Consider the following 25,808-nt stretch of genomic DNA (forward strand, 5'->3'; position numbering starts at 1 on the left):
TGCAACCCAGCTCCTGGTTTAAGCGATGGTCCTGTCCCCCTGGACTACTGCAACTCGCTGCTGGCTGGTCTGCCGGCATCCGCCATCAGACCCCTGCAGCTCATCCAGAATGCCGCAGCTCGTCTGGTCCACAACCTCCCCAGACATTCCCATGTCACTCCCCTGCTCACTGACCTCCACTGGCTGCCTGTTATGGCTCGCATCAAATTTAAGACTTTGGTGCTTGCATACCAGGCAGCTAAGGGGTCAGCACCAGGATACATCCAGAGGATCATCAGACCCTACACACCAGCCAGACCTCTCCGTCCTGCCACCTCTGGACGCTTGGCACCTCCCCCTCTTCGTGTCTGTACTTCCCGTTCGCGTCTGCTGTCTGTCCTGGCCCCTCGCTGGTGGAATGACCTTCCCGTGGCGGTCAGAACAGCAGAGAATCTGACTACCTTCAAGCGCAGACTAAAGACTCATCTCTTCAGGCTGCACCTCTCCCCACCCCTCCCTAGCCTCTAGTTTAGCTCAATGTACCTAGTTAGGCTAATGCAATCACGTTAGTTTTGTATTTGGCAGGATTGTTTTGGCTGAATCTGATTAGGCAAATGTGAACTATTTATGTTAGGGATATGACACAGTCGATGTAGGCCTTTACAAAACAGAATATTTTTCCATAGGCTACATATTTTTACGTGATGAATATGTGGCTGCATATGCTTAGATGCCAGTCAGAATGTGGTCTAATAACAATTCTCAGCAAGATTTACTATGCTGCACCACAAGTCCACGCTGACATGAAAACTTGCGTACACGAGTTGAGATTTGACGTGAGATTTGGTCGTAGCCTCCGCTCACGTCCAAATTGATAAACGCCGAGCTTTGCGTGGAAATGACCACACGCCCCGTTTTCTGTCGTACGTTTGTTTCGTAAATGAGGGCCATTGTGAGTAGCCATCTGGCCTCATCCATAGTAGACCAACTGGACAGCTTACAGTTTGTTTACAAAGCACACAGAGGCACAGAGTGACTCCTCGACCTGGACGTAAATGGAAGCCTCATTCATTGGTTCAAGGGCTATTTCCTGATGAGGTGGTTTTAAGTACAGGAGCCCCTCAGGGCTGTGTTTCATCACCGCTGCTATTTTCAATTTACACAAATAAACTGAAAGTGGAGGATAAACATGTTACTTTAAGCATGTAGGCACTGGTGATGGAGATTGATCAGATTTCAGATCAGATTGAGCAATTTTGATCAGATCTCTGCCCTGGAACAATGGTGTATATCCAGTGGCTTTTTGATTAATGTGGAGAAACCCAAAAACCTTATTCTTAACAATGATGAACTGTTCCTACCACTTACTCTCCATAAGCAATCTGTAGAGATTGGAGAACTGTTTTAAGCATTCAGAGACATTTTACTGATCATAAGCTGAGTTTTACAAGTAACGTTGATTTTATCTGTAAAAAAGCAAGACAAAAACAGTTTTTAATCTGGAAATTGAGAGGGTTTGGCATCAGTATGGATGTCCTACAGAGAATCTATGCCAGCCTGGTGGAGAGAAGTCTGGTTTTTAATATCTGTGTTTGGTTCGGTAACCTTAACACACGTGCAGAAATCAATTAGCCAGAGTTGTTAACACAACTGAAAAAATAATAGGCAAACCGCAAACACAACTGGTTTAACTCAGTATGCAGAAAGGCTCTGACTAGAGCAAATGACACCAGTCACCCCCTTCACAGTGAGTTTCAGTTACTTCCTTCTGGCCAACGTTTCAGAGCGCCAGTAGAACAGTCAGATTGAGAGCTATTTTGTGATTTGAGTGTGATTGCACCTAATTTTGTTTTAATGTTTGTATGTTCTATTTCTGAGGTGAGGCAAATATAAATTTCCATCCGTACCCTGATTGTGACATCATACCCATTTCAGCAGCTCATTGGATGGATTGCAGACATGGTGTCAAAACTGTAGTGAGTCAAAAAACAAAATACTAGGGGGAGGTGTTATGGGCAAGAAGTTTTTCTGTTGACTTAGGGCAAAGTTTGCAGAAGAGGGTTTGAATACGAAGCAACTGTCATAGCCACAATTAAATCAATTGAAAATGGCCGTTATGGTCAGATGAAATAAAAATTTTGCTTTTTGGCCAGGCACACTGGTGGTGGGTTTGGCAATGGAAGGAGTATGTTGCTGTTTAGTGTTTATGGTGAAATATGGTGGCAGATTTTTTATGTTAGGGTGTTGTTTTGTTTTTGTTAAACTCATTAGAATCTTGAACTCCAGCAAAGACTGATAATTTGTGGGTTCACTTGGAAAGTCCTCCACAAGCACAGAATGAAGGATCTTAAGAACGCAGAAAAACACTGGATAGAGAAATGGGTAAAGATCCCCCAACACATTCACCAATCTCATAAAACACTATAAAAGACAACTCAGTATATCCGTCCATATGAAATAGTTATTTATTCAAAAAACGTTATCTGAGCAATAGTATTATTATGAAATAATGAAATTTTTTTGCAATAGAGGTCATTACCTGGGTAATTTTATACATTTTATAAAATTATAATTTAATAATTTTATACATTATGGTCATTAACAGTGCCCAAAATTGTAGAGGCCACTGTATGCACTAAATTCTGTCGCTCTGTGGTTGTGGTTCAGGAGCTGCATTGCTATTCAAAGTTTGTATTTTCATATCTTTTATAGTGCCAACATTTGGCCCACTGATGGAATACTAAAATGACTCACACTTACTACTGTCCTGAAAAAAACAACAAGCAAGTTTGGAGAACTTTTGCCAATACCTGTTGATATTATATCCCTTTATGTCCAAACTGGTAAAAAAAAAAAAAAAAAAAAAAAAACCCAGAACAAATAGGATGCCTATGCACCTAATAATAATAATACTAACAATAATAATCCTCATACTCATAATAATAATGCCTAGAATATTACAGTAAATATTTGACTAGAGACAACCAAGACATTTAAAAATGTCACGTTCTGGACTGACATTTTCAAATATTACACAACAGCCAAAAGTTTTTTGTACCATAGCATCAAAGTGAATAAAATAAATGAATGGCCCTATAATGAGAAAACTGCATGAAAAAACAAAACAAAAAAAAAATACAAATAAAGGTAGGAAATATCTACAGCATTACATTACAAAAATCTTTCAGCTTCCTATACGAGTCAACATTTCTCTTACAGTACCATTGTGCATATACTGTCATACAATAACTTGCGATTAAAAAAGACTGAATAAATAAAACAATACAAATTGAATAATAGAAAACAATATAAATGGAAAAAAGATAAACAAGTAAAATTCATAATAAGAAGGCAAAACAGGTAATCAAGGGGTCTAAAGCAATTGACCTCAACAGCTTTACAATTTTGGCCATCTTTAATGGACTGAAATTAATCATTAATACTGCATCTTTAATTGGGATTATTTGCAAAGTTTGCATATAGGTTACAGTCTGTGTCTTGCTTGTGGAAAAACTGGCACATACACAGGTCATGTTTAAAAATACATCTCTCTTAATCACATATGTTAAGTGGCCTAAATACAAATTTGGCAGCTTTAGCCACATTATAAATCTGGCCACTAATGGATGTTAGGGGCTTGTCTAAAAGGTTTTTCAAAATTTTCAAGGCCTAACAATTCTTTAAAATTCCACACAATTAAAGACCATCTTACAGACTAATCTTTCAGAGTAACAGACTTGCCAAATCGCACCACAAAAAGAGACAATGTTGGGGGGGGGGACCTTGCTCATGCAGTACCTCGAGCTGTCAACAGACGTTCCTAAAAACTCTCCGATTTGGGCAGATGTGTTCTTTGTGTGTTACGGTCGCTAGCGGCAATGATCGGACCTCCCCACCACCAACCATCACAACCCTTCCATCCTCAATCTGCCATGCTTGTGCCAAACAAAATCAAAGAAAACCAGGACCAACTGTGCACCTAAACAAGATTGTCACAAGACCGTTGGGTGAAAAGTACAAAGAAAGAGGCATGGGTTACTGGCATGGTTTTGGAGACTTCCTAAACTGACATGGGCAAGGCCTGCAGCTCTGAGGGCCTGGCCACATCGCGAGGTACCCTATCCCACCCACCCACATCCCCCACCCCCCCCTCCCCCCATTGTTAGGAGGTGCCCCGCCTCCATCAGGAGGTGCCCTGTCTCTTCTGCTGCTGGGTGCGGATCAGCTCCAGCCGTTTCTTGCACTCGTGGAAGCAGGTGGACAGGCTCTTGTTCTCCTCGGTCAGTTTCTTGTGCTCCTGGACCAGGCGGGATGTGTTCTGCTGGTCCTTCTCGTCCCGGTCCAGCTCGGCTATCAGCTCCTTCCTGCAGGGACAGGAGGGAGGGGGGGAGTGGGACATTCCACTGAAAAACTGGAGCCAGCTTCCCTGATTTTCTGAACTACAGACGTAAGAAACCTCCTCTATGTACTGGAGGAGAAAAATTGAATATGATGTGAGTCACAAGCAGATTATTATTATTTTCATCATTTAACTTGCCTCCCTTGTCATTTTTTCCTTCAATTTATTGCAATTGTCTCATTTGAATGTTATGCTCTGGCAATACTGTCACATACAGTCATGCCAATAAAGCATGTCTGAATTGGATTGAGTGAGATAAGAGAGAGGGGGAGAGATGATGGACAGATATGGTGAGGAGGAAGGAGGAAGAGTGGGGGGAGGGAGGGAGGGCTGGGATGGGGAGAACATCAAAAGAAGGACCGAGAGGGAGATTCATTAGGGACATAAGGAGGGGGAGAGGGAAAGAGAATTAAAGGATGAAAGATGGAGACCAGGAGAACGAGGGAGTGTCAAGACAATGAAAGGGAGAGAGGGACAATTACAAGAGAGATAGGATCACGGATAGACAGCAAAAGAGAGAGAAACACAGGGTCTTAATTTCTCTGAAAAGCCATAGTGTCATCTCATTAATCCACCCTCCTGATTATCGCCATTATCCCACATTCCTCTCACCAGGGGACCCCCACGGAGATTAAAATGGTTTATCCCAAGAAAAATCTCTTCAAATGATCTAAAGAACTTTCTTCCCACATCACTTGCACTACCCCTCGATCAGGAAACGGCAGAATTTCTGAAGGCTCTTTTCCCTCACTCACTTTCTCTGGAAGAGCAAGGCTATTTCCGTCTGTACTTTCAGGTACTCCTGTGCCATTTTGCAGTGCTGTTCAAACACAGCCATGGACTCTTTGGAGTTGGGACAGGGTGCAAGAGGCTGAAAAACAAACAATGTCAAATAACTACACGTTACAATGACATGACATAAAACATTATTACATCACTACAAAGCACTGATTTTTATTACAAAAACAACTATAGGAAAGCCATTTTCATGTAGAAATTATGGTCTGAGGAGATTAACACGAAATGTGGTTTAAAAATAAAGAGCTATATATTTAAAAAAAACATTCTGAGGAGTCATTCGTCAGCCTGCCAGCAAAAGGCCAAGTGTGAACGCCACTACTTCACAAAGCATTCAGTCTATGGTCCCCATAGCAACAGAATAAATCTTGAACAAGAAACATGCTTTTGATGGTGTAATTAGAGAAATCTGACAAGAATTTTTCACACAAGTCGAAATGTCAGCTCGGAATAATCTCCAAGCCTAGGTTTCTGACATTACTGTGCACAGAGACTGAAAAAACAGGAAAAAATTGACTTCTACAATGCACCTGTAATAATCTGGAGTAAATTGACTGGCATACTGTACTGTGATGTTTCCATCTTTCCGTAGATTTAAATGTAGTTTCATCATAAAAATAAAAAATGATTACTGTTAAACAAGGCACTTAAGTAACTTTAGCTTTTGATGGCGTTTGACAATGATTTCTATACATTTTGATAAACTTTAAAATTAAAAATTACAATTTTGGGTCAAATTAAAATTATATTGCCAGTGGCAACGGTGCTTTTTTCTGTTTTGGCAAAAAAACATGTAGAACCAAACTGAACCAAAACTGTGACACCAAAATGACCCAATCGGATGTTCTGAGCCACTTTACCTCATTATTGGTCTTGGAGAACCTCAAGGTCAGCTACTTTTTATTTTCACCTTAAAATCAGTAAGCAATTCCGGTCCAAGAAACCAACTGAGGTGAGGTGACTGCGTAATAAATTTCTTTAAAGTATCCATGAAATCCTGGTCTTCCCAGAACGAGGTTCGAGGACCAATGAGCTGACAGCTTATTACCTAAAGCCTGGAGTTTGAGGAACAGAGGGGGCCAATAAAGTACTACCTGCAGTTGGTGGTCCAGTGTCAGGTAAGCCATGGGAATGGAGTTGTCTGAACCACCGGTATCTAGAGGTGAGCAAACAAGAGATTCAACACTGGTAGAAACTGGTAAGTGTACCACCAACAGGTGTCTTCCAGTACACCCACTCGCTTCTTGTCAAACCTAAAGCTACATACTGAGATCGCAGTTTCCATCTCCGCATAACCAAACTTAAAGGGTAGGGAGGTAAAGGGAGGCAGAGTTTTAAAAAGGAAAATTCACCCCAATATGATATTGCATTTTACTGAACCATTTATACTGTTGAAAGGTAATTTATTGGGTCAATTTCCCCTGGGACCCCTAATGGTGCAATTCCTTTTCTAGGAGTACTGAAAATTATTTTACTAGAATTAATTTGTAGGAAAACAGGGAAAGATACAATGAATCAGGCAAAGATAAGCGCTAGGTAAAGAAATAGTGTTTGGAGTTTTTAAAAAGGCATTTCATATTAAGTGTGTTTTTCAAAATACAAAATACCACCTCCTGAAGGAGAACTATCCCTTTACAGCATTACAAGGCATGGCTTCACACATCCAAATCAATCAAGCCTTGTCACCCAAGCAAAACACTATGATTGGTTGGTATCAGTGATTCAAAGAGACAGTGCGCTCCAGAATTATTGGCACCCGTGGTAAAGATGAGCATGAATAATGGTGTTTATCAGCTTGATTTTACGCCCAAAATGTGAGAGAAATCCAACATTTAATTGCTTCAAAGTTATTTTTAAAAACCTTCTTTCAACACAACTGAGTCCTAGGGAAATACTAAGTTGTCATCCATGACTTCCCGTTACATTGGGGCATGAATATGAGGTTACAGGCAGGTCAAGCTCCCTTAGTCATGCATCAACATGGGGAAGCTCGAAGAACACACAAATTAAATGAGACAAACTGTTGTTGACCTTCATAAATAAGTAAATGGCTATAATACTCATCTCCACTATTAATTAAGAAGTTTCAAACAACTTGAACTGTGAAGAACCTGCCTGGAAGAAGACAAAAGTATATTTTGCCCCCACGCAGGAGGGTGAGTGGGTGGTATTTTGAAAGGCAAAAGCTTCTCTAATTTTCCACAGTTGGAGAATTGCAGAAGTTGGTTACACCGCCTCCAAGCAAGGCTATCTGGAAGGCTTGCCAGAAGAAATCCTCCTCTGTCATCAAACAACAAACTTAAGTTGGACTTTGTTAAACAACACCGAAACCAGAACCTGGTTCTGAGGTCAGATGGATGGACTGAAACCAGGTTCTAAGGTCAGATGAGATAAAAATAAGCTTTTTGGCAACAAACACCAGAGGTGGGTTTGGCATAAAGAGGCATAGTCATGTATAAAACAACCTAATCCCCACTGTGAAGCATGGTGGTGGATCTGCAAAGTTGTGAGGCTGTTTTACTCCCAAAGGTCCAGGGATACATGACATCATGGACTACATAAAATACCAGATTTTAGATCAAATTTGGCTGCCTCTGCCAGAAGGCTAAAACTGGGTCATGGTCAGTACTTCCAGCAGGACAATTATCCAAAGAATAACTCCAAATCCAGACAAAAATGAGTCACTGACCACAAAATAAAGCTTTTGCAATGGCCATCCCAGTCCCCTAACCTAACCCCATTAAAAATCTGTGGGGTGAGCCAAAGAGGAGAGTCCACAAGCAAGGACCAAGGACTCAAATGATTTTGTGTTAAAGATTTTGTCCTCTGAGAGATAGTATCACAATAAAGCTATATAATTTTCTCATATTGCTGAGTATAGAAAACATTTGATATTCAAAGTTAATGTTATTCACCATTTTTCACTCATATTAATTAAGGGTGCCAATAATTCTGGAGGGCAATGTATGACTACAATAGATCCACGCATGGGCCTCATTCCCTCACACTCATGAACATGCAAGCCCCTCCCCCCACCACGGTTGCCATTAGGGGGGCAGGCGAGAGCTGCAGGCCCTACCCGTGGGGTCGTCTGGGGAGAAGCTGTAGCCGCGGCCAGCCTTGTCTGCCGTGATCATCCTGGCGCTCGGGCTGGAGGACCTGCTGCTGCCCCTGCTCCCCTGTCAGAGAAAAGGAGCCCCCTTATTACCCAGGAAACCAAACCTATGGAGGGTTAAAAAGGAGACAGCTACTGCATGGTGGATGGCACTGGATGAAGCAGCCATTAATACACCACCTCTGTCAAGCCAAAAGTTGCGTGAACACCTTCAAAATGTATCAAACAGGTTCCTTTCCACGTACAGTAATGTATGTCACATCCAATGAACAAGTAGTGGAATTGAACCTGCTCGTTCAAGAACCTGCTAGTTATTTTGCCATGGAAATTAATGTTAGGCACAGCACTGAACTGACAAATACACCCATTTCCACAAATTGTAGCGAGGGTTCTACTTCCTTTGTGAACTTGGCAAACTTGCCGTGACCCCAGTTGTCTCGCAGACGCCTGGACGCTTACGTGTCACTTTGGGGACATCGGGGTGACGCATCCCCCTCAAAACAGCTGGGTGACACACACCCTTAGGAATGCTGGTCTCTAAAGCATGTGGGGGCGGGGAACAGGAATTCCTACACATCTCAATCATAACACAGCCGACACAACAGCAGCAAAAGTTCTTCCTTGGTCCAATGGGAGACGCCATATAAAGCAGGCACGTGCTCAGTTCTGATGTTAAAAAAGAAATTTGTTCAATGACACTAAGAAAATTAAATTGAGAATCTACTTGAGCTTAATGCAGGTGCAACCAAGGGCCTGTAGTTAAAAAAAAAAAAGAAACCTTCACACAATGTACTTTTGGGAAAGAACTTGCCACCTGTTATAAGCGGAGATACAGTATCCACTTAATGTTCATTCAAACCTATTTATGGAACTGGGCCAGGTGACCACGTGCTGTCATTTGTCACAAAGGCGCTACATGTCAAAAAGCAAAAACAACAGTCGGAAGTTGCTCACCCAAAACTGCCATGTCATGTGTATACAGACACACGTATGCGCACACACACGCACACACGCACATACACACAAACACGTATGCACACGCATTGCGCACACACCCAAAGCCACGTACTCTCACTCACGCACCACCCACACACGTACACACAAACGCACGCAAGCACTTAGGCACACACCACACAGACATGAAGTCGCACACGCACACACAAACATAAACACCACACACAAAGACACGAAGCCACATGCACGTGTGCACACACACACACACACACAAGCGCCCTATACCTGACTGGATTCGGTCCCGAGCCCTGGCAGATCCTGCACAGATCTGCGTCTCTCACAGCTGCCTGTGGAAGAGAGAGGGCAGAGGACAGCAGCGTGAGTCGCGCTCTGCTGGAGGGGAGAGGGAGGGGAGGAGGAGAGGTGAGGCAGGGGGAACAGAGGGACAGCTGTGGAGATTTCACTCTAAACTCATTGGCCTGTGACAGCATGTGCTTCACACACACACACACACACACACACACACAAACACACAGCCACACGCACGCACACACACACACACAAAAACACAACAATACACATCAAAAACACCAACACCAGCTGAAGTATACTCATACACAAACCAGCATGCACAGGACTCAAACTGACACCGGCCACTTCAACAACATGAACAGCTTCAGTCACATGTGCTTGCTTTGGGGGGGGGGGGGGGGGGGGGGGCAACATGTGGCTGGCTCTGTTACAGTCCACTCTCTATTACACTGATAAATTTCAGCACATTGTGGATGAAACACCCCCATATAAAATGCAGCATTGCAATCACATCTCAGCGTAAGTGGTACAAGTGTCTTTGTTAGAAAACTAAGGAGCAGGAAGATGAAGACATCATCCTCCTACTCTGTATCAAGATGTGACAATCCATTGTATGAAGAAGTGCAAATCCACTGGTGTGCAATTACTGCGAGGCAGGAAAATAATCATTGCCTTGCCTTCCAACTTGGTTCCCACTGCTCCTTTTGCTTTTTCAGTCATTTATCTTTCACATGCCTTCCACCAATATACTGTATGTAACATTCCATACCATTCACGGCTGGTTAGGGGCATTGCTTAATGCTCAACTTCAAAAAGATCATCATGTGCACAATACAGTGGGTCTGTTTATGGTCCATTAAACTATTACTACAACAAGCAGCATAATACTTGAAGACTATCCACTACACAAATGAACATACACTTCTGCTAGGACTACATTGCTATATACTCTACAGTAACAGCAACAAGGCCACTAAAGTATTCATGCATAAACTTTTCAGTAATTAACAGTGTAATGAATGACCGATCATATAATGTGATGCACAATTATTAGTTATTAAATGTTTTGCATTAGATCTGCTGGAAAGGGATTGGGTCACTGGCAATTAGCATTTCATGATCTTACGGTACTTGTGTGGTGTGCTTCTTCATGAACACATGGATGCATTTATCATCACTGTGCACTTTTAATTTTTCAGTTTGATAAATGTGATACAACAGACAATCCTCTCCAAGCACAAGTAACTTCACTGCAAAAACTGAAATATTACTGGGCACTGTTAACTTACATTCAGACAAGAACACTTGTTTGTATGGTATCAAGATTAATTTTCTTACCTAGCATGTTTCTATTAAGATAATTTATCTTAACTTAATATTATATTGCTTATTTTCAGAAATGTAATCAAGGACATTTTTCTTACCAATTTTGCTTATTTTATGCAAATTGTTCTCAGATCATAAATGATAAATTAGGCCACTGTGGTTCAGTGAATCAAGCAATGTTGATAATGCTATTGCAGATACTGCAGAACCATTACATAACATCAATGTTCAGAAGGGCCCTGACTGGGCTGTTCACGTATCATCATGTGATTACTTACATTGTTTTTCCTTACTTGACAGGGACGACATGCAGTTTTCAACATGGATGTTAGTGCATCCAGTGTACTGTACTGGATAGTCAACCAAGAGGCCAGGTTTCATCTGTAGGCGCTCAGCAGGCCACAGATGTAGAAGGTCTCTAGAATATTCTGCATAACTTTGGTCTCTTCGATGAATACCTTCCCCCGCCCTCCGACCTAGCCTGTTGTTCTGCACTGGCAACGTGGATACACCTTATCGACCACAAGGGGCACCAACAAAGGAAGACGCAGGATTTACCCTAGAGACTGCAGACATAGCTCCTTCCCTTTAATGACGTCAATTCTGATCACGCAAAATTTTGTGGGACTCTAGGCTGCATTCAGAACTGGCATTATCAGGATTAAAGCCATATCACAGCACTGTAGCATGTATGAGTGCTTCAAGGATTCACTGCTCGAGTGCCAAATGCATTCACTGGACCTTCTCTGAATTTAACAACACTCAAGCCTGTGTTCACAAAGCCCCTCTCGGTAAGAGCGCTGATCTAGGATCAACCTTCCCTTGCCCACATCCAACCCTTATCCATTTTGATTCAAAAGGCTAAACTGATTCTAGATCAGCTCTCCTACTCTGAGATGCTTTGTGAACATGAGCGTCAGCATTGTGAGTGGAGCCTTCTGCAAGACTTTACAAAGAAAGGCTGGATTCACCATATTAGAAGGATTTTTTAAAATGGTGGGTTGCCTTATAAGGACCTTGCAAATGTCACCACTGCTAAGAAGATCAGTTACTCAGTCATTAATGGTCACCCACTGGTATTAACTAATCAGCCATCAATTAGTATTAACCCAACAGCCAACACAATACACAAGAGAGTTAAGCAATCACGTGTTGCTCCCAGTCCAACATGCTGTATATCCTCTTTAACCATATCGTTACCATGAGAAAACGTCTCACAAGCCATAGTGGCTAAGGAGTCACATGCTATGAGATAATCTGGGAAAATATGGAGCAATGCTCCTATAGCCCACATATTTTCTTTGCTTTTGTTCCCAAATTAATCTAATGCAACCTAATGCAACATTTACAGCTTGCTTGGTAATCAATCACTGTACATAGTCCCACTGATTGTGATTTGCACATAACCTCAGTGTGAGATGCTAATTCATATAAAGGACACAATCTGCATATCATTTAAGAGGTTATGTCACCAAGGATATGGTTACTGTTTGTCTCTGAATAACTCATTTTTGTAAATTACACCATTTATGTTTATTTTTTTGTGTTTCATAAAGATTTTAGTACAGCACCTTTGCTGGATCCTTCTTTTCTACAAACTTCCATTCGCATTTTCTAAAGGACTAATTAAATCCACAAAAAGCTGTAGTGATCATGAGATGTGGATGATGATTCTTTTCACACCTGATTGGCAGAGAGAAATGGCATCAACCAATCATGGCCAACCACCATAACAACACTCTTAATTTAGCATTTCATATCCACCATCTCATGTCTTGAGATACTTATTTACATAGTATTAATGGATTCTGAATTTCTGATTTCCTAATGTCAAATACATTTTAAAAGGGAAAGATTTCAGTTGTGTGAGAGAGGACTAAAATAAGGGTCAGAACTAATCCATGACATATTAAGTTACTGTTATACTGTTAACTACAGTTACACACTGAGGAGGTGACTGGATGCTCTCTACATTAAGGAGTACTACCTAGTGGAAGGGGAATCTAAAATGTCTGAGACCTCAAGCATCAAGCAGGAGAGTCACATGCCAGAGTCAAGCAGATGCAGACCAACCAGCAAACCCAAATGGCACAGGCACCACCCACCAGCACCGATACTGCCCACTAGCACCGATATCACCCGCCAGCACCGGTACCTGTGAACAGGAACTTGGGGACCTCTGGTACGGTGCCAAACGAGGCTGTTTTACGATGCCCCCGTTTGTATGGGGGTCGTGCTGTGAAAAACACACACAAGCAGTCTGTAGTGGGCCAAAGCAGGCTAGAGTACATTAAAGTGTAAGTCAACACAGGGCAGAAAACTGTTGTTGGAAAACTCTCGACAGGTTAAAATTTTCAACCTGATTGCACTGCTGGCCACACCCAATCAGTGATGTCATTACAGGTATTAAGGCTCAGCTGTCAATCTGCTTTGACATCACTGATTTAGGTGTGGCCAGCAGCGCATCCGAACTGAAAATTTCAACCCATAGGGAGTTCTGCTACAGCAGTTTTCTGCCCTGTGCTAAGTTACCCTTTAAAGCAGGATGCAATAGAGCAATGGTGGCTTGTAAGGATATCCACAGGAGTTCACTACTGTCGTTCGTGGTCTACAACACGTGGAAAACTGCCGAATTTGTGCAGGCAAACTGAACATAATATAACCACACAGCTGGTACAACTGTATCCGCAGTCAAGCAGTGTGGTTGTGGTCACAGCAATGCAAACCTCAAATGTTCTTTCAGTACTTTTCTGTTTAATAATGTTAAAAAAAGACCACAGTGAAAGGAAGGAAAATGCTGAGCTTTGGCAAAGCACTGCCCACTTACAATATGCCCACCATTTTGAGAAATGGGAAATGCTCAGTTAACTAATTTAGGAAGAACAAAATGAACTCTGAACACTTCAAAATGTACCAAGAATAACAAACTCTAATACTACAAAATGTATGACTGAAACAAAATCAATATATACTTTACACAATGAAACACTTTGGAATCACTGTATATAAAGTTGATGAAATTTACACAAATGTCAGAGCATCGCACAATCACCAGGGTGCCTCATTTTACCCTTAGACCCCAGAGGGTTAAAAACAGGTTCCAATATGCTTAGAGTTAACGGACCTTACTTAATGTTGCCTGTGGGTCTCACAGTGAGTACTGACCCTCTATGTGATATAGCCTGCTAGTCGTAAAGATGGCTTTAACTTCACTATGGGTACTAAAACATCTTAACTCTCTGTAGTGCTTTACATGTGCATTCAAAGTTGGCCCCGACTCTCTGTGTAGTGTAACCTGTAGGGCCTAAAGTTGGCCTAGTCCTTTCTGTAGTGTAATTTGTGGGCTCTAAAGATACCCAAATCCTCTCAGTAGTGATACCGGTGGGTCCTAAGGTGCATCCAAACACTTGCCTTGCGTTAATTATACATTCCAAGTTGGCCCAGACCCTCTCTGCTTTGTTACCTGGGGTTTCTTATGGTGGCTGGACCCTCTCTGCAGTGTAACCTGAGGGTCATAAGCTGGCTGGACCCTCTCTGCAGTGTTACCTGAGGGTCTTAAGGTGTCTGGACCCTCTCTGCAGTGTTACCTGAGGGTCTTAAGGTGTCTGGACCCTCTCTGCAGTGTTACCTGAGGGTCTTAAGGTGTCTGGACCCTCTCTGCAGTGTTACCTGAGGGTCTTAAGGTGTCTGGACCCTCTCTGCAGTGTTACCTGAGGGTCTTAAGGTGTCTGGACCCTCTCTGCAGTGTTACCTGAGGGTCTTAAGGTGTCTGGACCCTCTCTGCAGTGTTACCTGAGGGTCTTAAGGTGTCTGGACCCTCTGTGCAGTGTTACCTGAGGGTCGTAAGGTGGCTGGACCCTCTCTGCAGTGTTACCTGAGGGTCTTAAGGTGGCTGGACCCTCTCTGCAGTGTTACCTGAGGGTCTAAAGGTGGCTGGACCCTCTCTGCAGTGTTACCTGAGGGTCTTAAGGAGGCTGGACCCTCTCTGCAGTGTTACCTGAGGGTCTTAAGGCGGCTGGACCCTCTCTGCAGTGTTACCTGAGGGTCATAAGGTGGCTGGACCCTCTCTGCAGTGTTACCTGAGGGTCTTAAGGTGTCTGGACCCTCTGTGCAGTGTTACCTGAGGGTCTTAAGGTGGCAGGACCCTTTCTGCAGTGTTACCTGAGGGTCTAAAGGTGGCTGGACCCTCTCTGCAGTGCTACCTGAGGGTCTTAAGGTGGCTGGACCCTCTGTGCAGTGTTACCTGAGGGTCTTAAGGTGGCTGGACCCTCTCTGCAATGTTACCCGAGGGTCTTAAGGTGGCTGGACCCTCTCTGCAATGTTACCTGAGGGTCTTAAGGTGGCAGGACCCTCTCTGCAGTGTTATCTGAGGGTCTTAAGGTGGCTGGATCCTCTCTGCAGTGTTACCTGAGGGTCTTAAGGTGGCAGGACCCTCTCTGCAGTGTTACCTGAGAGTCTTAAGGTGGCAGAACCCTCTCTGCAGTGTTACCTGAGGGTCTTAAGGTGGCTGGACCCTCTCTGCAGTGTTACCTGTGGACCTTAACTGTCCCCGTTGTGTTAAGTGTGCGTTCTAAGGTTGCCCTTGTGTTACCTGCAGGTCCCAGCGTGCCGCGGTACTCCAGCTCTGACAAGTCAGCGCTCATTCGCTTGCCTTCGCAGGGGGCCAGGACCAGCGTCCGTCCAGACAGGCTCTCCACACTGCTTCCCCTGGACAGAGGGAGACCTGGGCGCACCGTCTCCCCCTGCGAAACACAGATTAGCGCTCATCAGCTCGTTGAACCTCATTAGAACCTCATTTATCCGAACCCCACGGGAATGATGGTCATTCAGGAAACTAGCAATTCATCCAAATGTACCATAGTTTTTAAAATTTGATTGTATGCTTTATGCACCTGGGAGTATTTGACTGTCGGACATGCGGACGCTCACTTTGTGGCTTTAAAAGGCCTTGGAAACAGAAGCAAGGTCAGCTGCTGTACCTTCGGTTTGAAGTGAGGTGCAAACTTGGTCTCCATGGTCTTGATGGTGTCATTTCTCCCCTGCTCCAAGTTTCCATCACTTTTATTGCTGTTGGAGGTGTAGTCCAAGTAGGACCCTGTGAAAATAAGATTTTCACAAATAAACGGATGAAAGAATGCTGAATATATAACACATTCTCTACTAAAGAAAGTTCCTCATACTCTTGTGTCGTATATTTTAATAAGTACCTGTGCTGGTGGCTGAGTTACACTGTCCGTCATCTGAATACTGGTATGGGTACTGCAGGGGTTCATCAGATCCTGGAAAGTACTGAGGAGAGACAGAAAAACATTAAGCCTTCAACAACTGCCATCTATGCTCAGATACTGGATGGTATATTATTCTCACCGGATGGTATATTATTCACCTGCCAAGTACAATCTGGTACATAGTTCATATTTCCAAGCGTATCCATTAATACAGCTTGATACTCAATCAAACCTAACCAGATACCGACAGCCTGGACCAGAACATTCTGGCGCCAGACCCAGCTTCCTCTCATAATCTCCAGTGACGCTACCTTCATCAGGTGGGTCATGATCTTCACAATCTCCTCCATGGCCGGGCGCTGAGACGGGTCTTTGGACCAACAGCGTGTCATCAAACTCTCAATGGGTTTGGGGAGGTTCTTGATCAGGGGAGGCCTCGTACCTGAGTGAGAGTTAGATTATCTAAATTAGCGAATCAGTCGCAGCACATGAAAGCTCTCCATCGATTTCAGGGGTTCATTACTCTCCACGGTGATTACAATGTCTCACCCTCCATTACTTCACTGCACTTTCCCCACATAAAAATCTGTTCATTTGAATTGTGCATTTGAATTTGACTCCTGAATTTGAATCTTGGCCCATGTTAAGAAGTTGTGCTTTTCCTCACAACGAAGATCAAACATCTTCGACGTTGGTCCTTGCAAATATATAAATAAAAACGGCAAATTAATTAACATCTGAATCTCACCGTTGTGCACCGCCCACATGATGCGGAAGGCTGGGCCACCGATCTCATCAAAGGGCTTCTTACGGGTGATCACCTCCCAAAGTATGATCCCCCAGCTGAACACATCACATTTCTCACTGTAGTTGCTGCCTGAAAACACACAATACACTACTTGAGTCAGACATCAGGCTCCTACACTGTAATATATAATTGCACTTTTCCAGGGAACACTTGAAGGACACATTAGAGCGACTGTTTGAAAATCTATTAATTGTTGACCTTAAATGACTGGTAACTATTAACATTATTGCACAAGTATAAAGGAATTAGTGATCATCTAATAATGATCAAACTGGATTATATCTGTAATATATTTTACCTAATTGCAGTTTAAATTAATACATTGCTTATTAAAAGGCCCATGAGAACAACTGATTACAAACAACTGAGAGAATACGAGTACATAGTGAAGACTTGCTTATGAATATTCATAAAATTATGTGCATAAGCACAGAACACCCACTGGCACCATTACTGTCCTTGGTTATGCCCATTCACAAAAAGTTTGATGAATCAGATTTGAAAGTCACAACCTCACCAATACAGGACAGATGGTTAAATATCATGAATTTAGAGTATCTGATTGGCCCACGGCATCAGAAAGTTCATGTGAGCTGCAGTATCCTCCTCAAATGTTCGATCACACTTGCCTTCGAACACCTCTGGCGCCATCCAGGCGGCGCTCCCTTTATTGTTGGTCATGTGGGTCTGAATGTCGCAGGCGGTGCCAAAGTCGCATATCTTCAGGACAGTTCCCCCAGCGACAAGCAGTAAGCTGAAACAGATGCAAATCGAAGGCCCAATTTCAGTCAAAGCTGCAGGAGAAGACGAGGCATCAGCAACCTCACAAACAATCAGTCTCAGATGAGGATCCAACACCTGAGTCGAGATGACGCTAAAGTCACACTTTCAAGTTAGCGACCACCAAACAAAAAAGTACAGGCCATCTAGGTTGCGATCTATATGCCACACTGTTTTCAATTTGACAATGGACATTTGAGATACAAATACATTTTCCCCACTGTCAAACATTACATTACAGGCATTTTTAGTAGATGCTCTTATCCAGAGCATAAACAACATCTTACGTAGCATTTACATTGTATCCATTTTATACAGCGCGATATATATACTGAAGCAATGCAGGTTAAGTACCTTGCTCAAGGGTACAACGGCAGCGTCCTACCCAGGAATCAAACCTATGACCCTGTGGCCATGTGGTCATCTCCACCATAAACCACACCACCATAAAAAAATAAATAAATAAAACAAAAAATAAAAAACATTCATGTCAATGGCTAGAAGACTTGGCCGCAAAAACACCAGGACAAGGAAAAAAAGGTTGCTCTGCATATGAATGACCTTACGTGCTGGTCATGCGGTCATCGCCACCCTAGACGGCCTTCACAGACATTCAGCGGCCTTCACAGACATTCGCCTGGAGTTCTCGGGGAATGATTCACGCCAGCCAATCCCGGAGCCTTGCCAGGCGCGTTCTGTTGTCAGCATCTCGTAAATAACGTCGGCGGCACGTCGGCCCGAGGGCAGCGGCGTGCTATGAAAACGCCCTCGTGCCCAGTACCACTCAGCGGAGTGCCCGCGCGTATCTGAACACTGCGCCCGCGATGACAACGTAGGCCGTAAACTACGCAGCGGAGTTCAAATGCTCCACATCTGTTTCGCGGAACGCAGGGACTGAAGGCCAGTAATATAATCGCTAAAGGAGTTATGGGGGAGGGGGGGGGGGGCAGAGAGAAGCAGCCAGGAGGATAAGGGTGATGGAAAGTGAGAAAGAGCAGGAGCATGGCAGCGAGGCAGAGAAAACAGGGGAAATGAGGTGAGAGAGAACAGTAGAGACAGCGGGTGAGAGACAGTCAGAGAGGGTGAGAGGAGAAGAATACGAAAGAGCAGGACAGCAGCGTTTCACCAGCTCTGCTGTGGATTAAATACACAACTCACTTGTCAATAGCATAGCATTAGTATTATGGTTAGTGAACAGGGCTTGTAACCCAAAGGTTGTGGGTTAAATTCCCAGGTAAGACACTGCTGTTTTACCATTGAGAAAGGTATTTATCCTGAATTGCTTCTGTATATATCCAGCTGTAAAAATGGATACTATGTAAAAAAAAAAAATAATAATAATAATTTTTAAAAAGTCACTCTGGCTAAGCCTGCTAAATACCTGAAATGTAATGTAAACCATTAAGGCAAAGAACCTGATTTTTTTTCTGCTCTGTCCTGTCACTGTTGTACACATAGACACATTGGAGGATTTATTATCACTATTGTACTGAGCTGCAGGTGGTGTATTTTTTCCCTTTAGTGAGAATGTTACAGAACCCCATGGAGAGAGATACATACTTTGGTGGTTTCAGGTCTCTGTGAATAAGGGCCTTTGGCTTCATGCCATGGAGATAGGACACTCCTTGTGAGCACTGCAGACACCAGCTCATAGCGTGGGAGGCAGTGTAGTAAGGCAGTGGCTCAGCTCCATGGAGCACTGTAAACACAGAGCACAGTCACAAACAGTTCTCAGAGAAAGGTCACTGCATTCATCCAGTTCAGATCACACTCACTTACGTTCCTTCTCGAAACAGTGTCACTGAAGCGGTCCCTATCAGAATTTGGCAACACACAGTCCTTCTCTCGCAACAGTCACAAACACAGACTGCATAACACAGTCATGTACCACTCCTTTAAGAAAACGGCCACTCCTGCAGTTTCCACCAAAAAATGGCTAAACATGACTTTCTCCAGAAGTTTCTCAGAAGATCGTTTTCCACCACAGGAACCATTTACGGAACTCCGGAACTAAAGTCAATTTTTCCACAGGAGGAACCATTGCTGATTTTGGTTCCTGGGGCATGGTTTCTATTCCCCTTTTTAGTCCCTGCTCCTGAGGTAGTACTTTTCTAAGGTCCGTAAACAATTGGGGCTGAGCTTTGAGGACTGAACATCGCTGATTGGTAAAACACAATAATCGCAAGTGATCTCAAGCAATCTCAGGTCATATATGTCACCTCACAATACTGAAATGAACACTGACAAACATCAGCTTAGAGCAGTTAGATCTTTATCTCATTTAACTGGGCTGACGAGACACAGGTGATTACATTAACACAGATTGATAAGGAATAAAACACTGCAAAGATTTACCGTTGTACAAAGATCCTCCTTCAGCGTATTCCATAACAAGGCAGACCTATTGTTAAAAGAAACAATCAGTGTGTTTAACAGGACTGCAAATGAAACGAGGTACAATTCTAAACCAGGACACACACTTTAAGCTTTACATCTTACTTGCTTCCAGTTTCTCTGAAACTACAGCTGTGCATGCATGTATTCCACAAAAAAGCAAGACTGAATCTTTTTCTGACATTGGTTTTTGCAGTGTAAAAGACTCATTTCCAGAAAATTGGAAAACATTTCTATGCCCCACCTGGCACACAGTAATGTCTGAACTTGCAACAGGAATGCCAATGCTGTTTTCATTGCTTGAGCAAAACACTAAACAGTACTGCTTCAATAACACACACAACTCTGTAACTTATTTTTAAACCATATGAGGATAAATAAGCACGGAACCGTCCAGACCCAAGGCACAACTCACTTCCGCAGACACATTTTAGCTGGCACCACCTGCGCATGCGTCCCACAAAACGTCCCTCAAAGGTTGTCCGTGAGTGAGTGACCACAATTTGCCATGCATAGGAAAAATATAGGAAGATCTGTTGAGCATAAAAGAAATATCTAACAAAATATAACTTACCGGATTGTTACAGGAGCCATAAAGCTTAACAATGTTAGGATGATTTACACGAGAAAGTTGGCGAAGCTGGGGAAGGGGAGAGGAGACAGAAGAAAGTATTCAAATTGGTTCACTTCAAATGACAAACCAAGCAAGGCAGACTAACTACAGGCAACATAAACTAACAGACAATTTAACCTTCTTTGTTAGAGCCTTTAGAGGCTACCCTCCGTGCTGATATTAGGAAAACATCTGCTATTTCTGAGAGCTGTTTGCTTACAGATTTTTATGAAAAAATGTACCATTAACCAACTAAAAGGTGCTGCTACTGCTATTGTTTAAACATGTTGACGCCCACTGAACAGAGAGCTACTCAACCTTGTGGTTGCTGCAAATACATTAGCAATAAAGAACAATTCTAGTTTTTTAATTTCAGAGTTTTTGAGTCTTGACTCAATGATATGTTCAAAGCCCTGAAGGCTACAGGGTCCCATAATTAAAATACCACCACAAAGTGTAGCTGTTTTAGCTTGTACAAGTGTTACTAGGAGGATGTGAGTGTACTGAGTGGAATCTGCCAGATGGTAGGAAAAACTACGCTGCAGGAATTACTAGCGGGAGAACTGAAATGGCTCAACTACTATGAACAATAAAGTGCCATTTCCACACCTCTAATGTCACATAGAATGCACAGGACAACAATGAAGCTAATGGATGTCGTTACCTCAACTATGAAAGCTTTTCGTTCCGATTCACTTTCTATGGTCTTGATGGCAACGTCTTTGCCTCTCCATTTGGCTTTGCAGACCACTCCAAATGCCCCCCGTCCCACCACCTGAAGCCAAGTGGCAAATGGTAAAATGTTTTTAAAAAGACACGGTAAGCATACACCTTATCGAGAAACCCAATGATGTTGATTAAATGGTGACCAAACATTTGAGTTGGACTTAAATGGATGGTTTTCATTGGTTCAGGCTGTGTGTACATAAGGGCATCTTAGATATTTGCATAAGTTTCTGATGACCTGCCAATAATATCAAAATACCCATCAAGCAACTCCAAAGTAGAAATGTTATGTTTCCAGAGCCTGCACATATGAATACATACATTGTATAGTGTTTATTCATAATTGCATACATAAATATCAGTTTTTATATCACGTAGGTACATCTTTCCTTGAGCATAATGGTCCTGGGTTGTGTGGGAAACAGGAAAACAGTTCTAAACAGAAATATTGAATGTAATATTTAGAGTATAATCATGGAATATACATGTATAACCTCTGAAGGTAAAACGCTGTTTTACACTGGGCGACATAGCTCAGGAGGTAAGAGTGGTTGGCTGGCAGTCGGAGGGTTGCCAATTCGATCCCCCGCCCTGGGTGTGTCAAAAAAGTCACCTAACCCCTAATTGCTCCCAACGAGCTGATTGGTACCTTGCATGGCAGCTTTTCACCGTTGGCGTGCGAGTGTGTGTGAATGGGTGAATGAGAGACATCAATTGTAATTATTTTGGATAAAAGCGCTATATAAATGCAGTCCATTTACAACCCATTTACAATTTGTTGTACAAGTTGCTTTGATCTTACGTGAAATGCATTTTCTTGATTTAGACCACAAACTCAGATCATTGTAAAGCTAGCAGGTTGTCTGAAACTTCTGTAGTACTTAAAATACCCTTCATCACATGTATTAAAAATTGCCGGGGCTAACTAGAAACCCATCAAAACTGAAATATCAAATAATTTCAGAAAGTAAAGGGCTTATTTAATTCTTTAAGAGTTACAAGTTCATTTCCAGGTTATCCAACATATGGTGAAAAACAGAATGATATCCCTACAAAAATAACATTCTCTGGCTGAAGATCCCCACCCGAAAACAAACGAGTACATGAATGTTTAAATTGTGATGACACTGTGTCATGGATTACAGCAATTAGGAAAACACAAATTAAATGATTTTAAGGCAAACATACAAAAATGCATTTTTATTCACCTATCCACAGCAGAAACAAGGTAGCCTAAATTACAAATCAAGCGCAATTAAATCTCAAATAGTCTTGCCTTATATGCAGTCATAATTACCTTAAATGGTCCCATCTCAAAATTTCCAAAATCAGCTTCATATTTTGTATGCATACAGTCTAGGCGTTTCTCATCACAAATAAAGTGAAAGTGCGGACTTATTATGGAAATATCCAGTGTAATAGATTCGCAAACATTGTGTTTCCATATATGCCCATCTACAGTTATAAATTTTAACCTTATTGATCCTATCTCCAAAATGCTCTTCATGCTTGGTATGCATATAGTCTGGGCACTGCTCATTACCAGTCAGATGAAGACAGTCAACTAATTAGGGAAGAATCCAGTGTAATGGACTCTCTGAAATAGTGTTGCCATATATGCCCATACACAGTTATAATGCCATTCAATGGTCATATCTCCAAAATGTCACAGTAAATCAGCTTCATATTTGGTATGCATATGGTTTGGGCCTCGCTTATCACAAATTATGTGAAAGTGAAGACTAATTATGGAAATTACAAGTGTAATGGAATCTCAACAATATATGCATATAATGGCATTGAATTGTCATATCTCTAAAATGTTACAGTAAAACGTCGTCGTTTTTGTTATGCGTGCAGTCTGTACACTGCATAACACAAAACCAATGAAAGCACAATTATTGGTAAATTTTATGCAATGCGCTCTCAAAAATAGTTTTGGCATACATCCCTATAGACAGTTATAATGATCGTAGATTACCATTTCTGTTCGGGCAAAGATGCAAGTCGGTGTGTTTGCGTATGCTTAGTAGGTAGGCTATACACGCGCACATATATTTGACAAGCAGATATGACCGCACATTCTCTAAGAGCGGATAGACTGGGGCAGTTTTAAAAGTATGGTACTTTAGGCGTGAAATTGGTAACTTTCCGTAGCGATGATAAGACTGAATGCCAACTTACTCAGTCTTAGCGGAAAAAATAGCCAATACTTTAAAAACACGACTGGTCTTAATATATTTAAGTATTTATTGTCTTGCTGACCAAACTTACCTCTTCAACTTCAATATCACCATATTCAATTTCTTCAAAGGGGTAGCCATGTGGTGTTTCCAGCATTTCAGAAGATGGTGTAGACATCGCTGGAGACCAAAACAAACAACATCCGGGGTTTAGCCCTGATTCCAGTCCAGTGTTATCTGCATTCAAAAAAATCGATGAAACCCCTCGGCAGGTCAGATTCCTACTTTATGAAGTTATCAAGTTAAGCTAACTATTCTGCTAAATTAGCCTACCTGCCTAGTTAAAATAGTTTGCTCATAGCCATGTTGCAGCTGACTATCGCAAAGTAGATACAAAGCGGCATTAGCATTATGAAACAATGATAAAATAGTTATTTCACATTAAACTGATACCCGTCCCTAAAGTAAAAATAAATTGTAGGCTACTGTTTTAGTTAAGAGCTAACTAGGCCGCTTGCTGGCCTGGTTACAACCTAGCAACTGGGAGATGGAAGTTGTAGCCGTCCTCCGCAGACAGATTTTTCCACATCGACGCAGTAGCCAGCGTGAGTCATGGAGCACGGAATAGCTAACGGCAACAGTAATCAAAAATATTCACAGCTTGCAAACTAGAACATTGGATACAAACCGTAGATTCTTTAGGTCCATTTGATATAACGTTACTTGTATAACTGTTCCGTATAACTCCAGTTACTGTTAGTCTAACTATCTGCAGTTGGTCCAGGAAGTAGCCTACGTGTGCCTTTGCTTTCTGCTCCGGGGTTTAGCATTCGAAAGGGGTCCACCAAGGCGGCGCTGTGCTATTGCAGACGAGAGAACTCCAAAAAAGAATCATGCATAACTATCCATAAATGTCCAGATATCCGTTTCGATATTTAATGAATTGTGACAAGTTAAATAGGCTACCTTGTCCTAGTGTAAAAATTGCATTGTGTTAATCTGGAATAGAACTGACAACCCTGTAGTTATAGTAAAGCCCATGGCATTTAGCCTGTTTTTGGGGCATACATGGACATTATCCTGATTTCATTGTGATGCAGATTGTGAGAAGAAATAAGGAAAATGGTAAAAAAAAAAAAAAAAAATTTTTAATGATGTCTGCTCAGTAACTCGAACACAGCTCTAAATTTAGCCCCGCGATTTTAGCCGTAGTTTGTGACAGCTGCGAGCCACCTGGACCAATGCAAACAACAGTTGCTAATATTTAATGAGGACAGTTTGGGACCCCGCCCCTATCACCAGATGGAAAATACTATCGTAGACGGAAAGAATGGCCAGCAACAGTTTATTAGGTAACATCATTCTTGGGCGTACGTCGTTTAGAAACGATGTAATATTCTGCTTCTTTCTTAGGGTACTGCATTATTTATGCATCTGAATTGTAGCAAACATTATATATAATAAATAAATGAATAAACAAAATTTAAAAAAAGTTCAACAAAATTGTACTGTATCTGGAGGTGGAAAACTGGAAACAAATGAAAGGAAAACCTCTCCTATTTCTACGTTAGTATGCATTCTACTGAGAATAGTGGCCTGATGTTGCTGTAGGCTATTTATTTCAAACACTACACTGTGTTGAACTGAAAGAGAGACCTGAAAGTTAAGTTTGAAACTCGGGGTGGAATTAAGGGGTTAATGTCTACAAAGCACAGTGTAGTATAGATAGATATATAGGTTTTCAGAATTTCAGAACTGGTCATTCCATCATTGTATTGTAAAGTATCTAAATCCAACATAAACATGTCTTTGGGGTGTTTCATGACACAAAATAAATGAATAAATAAGCATTATTTTTGAATAACATTTCATAATCTTATAATTCTTGCAAAGATTGATTTGAAGTGAGTACTTTTCTGTGTCTCTACTATCATGTTCGGTCTTAAAAGAGGAAATGAAACATTAAAACCTTCTCTGTTGCATTGATGATTATTTATCCTAAGGGATGGTTAGATAACAGCTACAGAATGTATCACAAAAACTAAATATGGTCTGTAATAATAAATTAAACTGTGTGACCTTGGAATGAGTACAAAAGTCACTTGTCAGGAAATTTATTTACAGTTACAACAGAAAATATTTCACCTGCATCTTTGTCTCTCTTCTCGCAAAGAAAATCACTGCAAGCTAATA

At 42.0% G+C, this 25,808-nt stretch overlaps 1 protein-coding gene across 3 annotated transcripts; it reads right to left on the reverse strand.

The window, feature by feature from the left end:
* Window positions 1–4,122: 4,122 nt before the first annotated feature.
* LOC118208640 (mitogen-activated protein kinase kinase kinase 7-like) lies at window positions 4,123–24,737 on the reverse strand. Of its 3 annotated transcripts, none has more exons than XM_035383518.1 (18): window positions 24,304–24,737; window positions 23,707–23,852; window positions 21,371–21,481; window positions 20,668–20,733; window positions 20,055–20,100; window positions 19,260–19,398; window positions 17,549–17,673; window positions 16,860–16,988; window positions 16,423–16,553; window positions 16,091–16,172; window positions 15,863–15,978; window positions 15,475–15,625; window positions 13,039–13,119; window positions 9,531–9,592; window positions 8,256–8,355; window positions 6,271–6,332; window positions 5,134–5,249; window positions 4,123–4,343 (listed from the first exon to the last, which is right to left on the reverse strand). In XM_035383518.1, exons 2-18 carry the CDS (start codon window positions 23,791–23,793, stop codon window positions 4,163–4,165), a joined length of 1,785 nt encoding a protein of 594 aa, XP_035239409.1. In that variant the 5' UTR covers window positions 23,794–23,852; window positions 24,304–24,737; the 3' UTR covers window positions 4,123–4,162. The 3 variants fall into 3 exon arrangements, with proteins under 3 accessions (XP_035239409.1, XP_035239399.1, XP_035239418.1); XM_035383508.1 differs by having other exon boundaries at window positions 23,707–23,795; window positions 24,304–24,736; XM_035383527.1 differs by lacking the exon at window positions 13,039–13,119 and having other exon boundaries at window positions 23,707–23,795; window positions 24,304–24,729.
* Window positions 24,738–25,808: the final 1,071 nt, after the last annotated feature.

Source organism: Anguilla anguilla, chromosome 1 (assembly GCF_013347855.1).
Source record: "Anguilla anguilla isolate fAngAng1 chromosome 1, fAngAng1.pri, whole genome shotgun sequence".
Taxonomy (NCBI): Eukaryota; Metazoa; Chordata; class Actinopteri; order Anguilliformes; family Anguillidae; genus Anguilla; species Anguilla anguilla.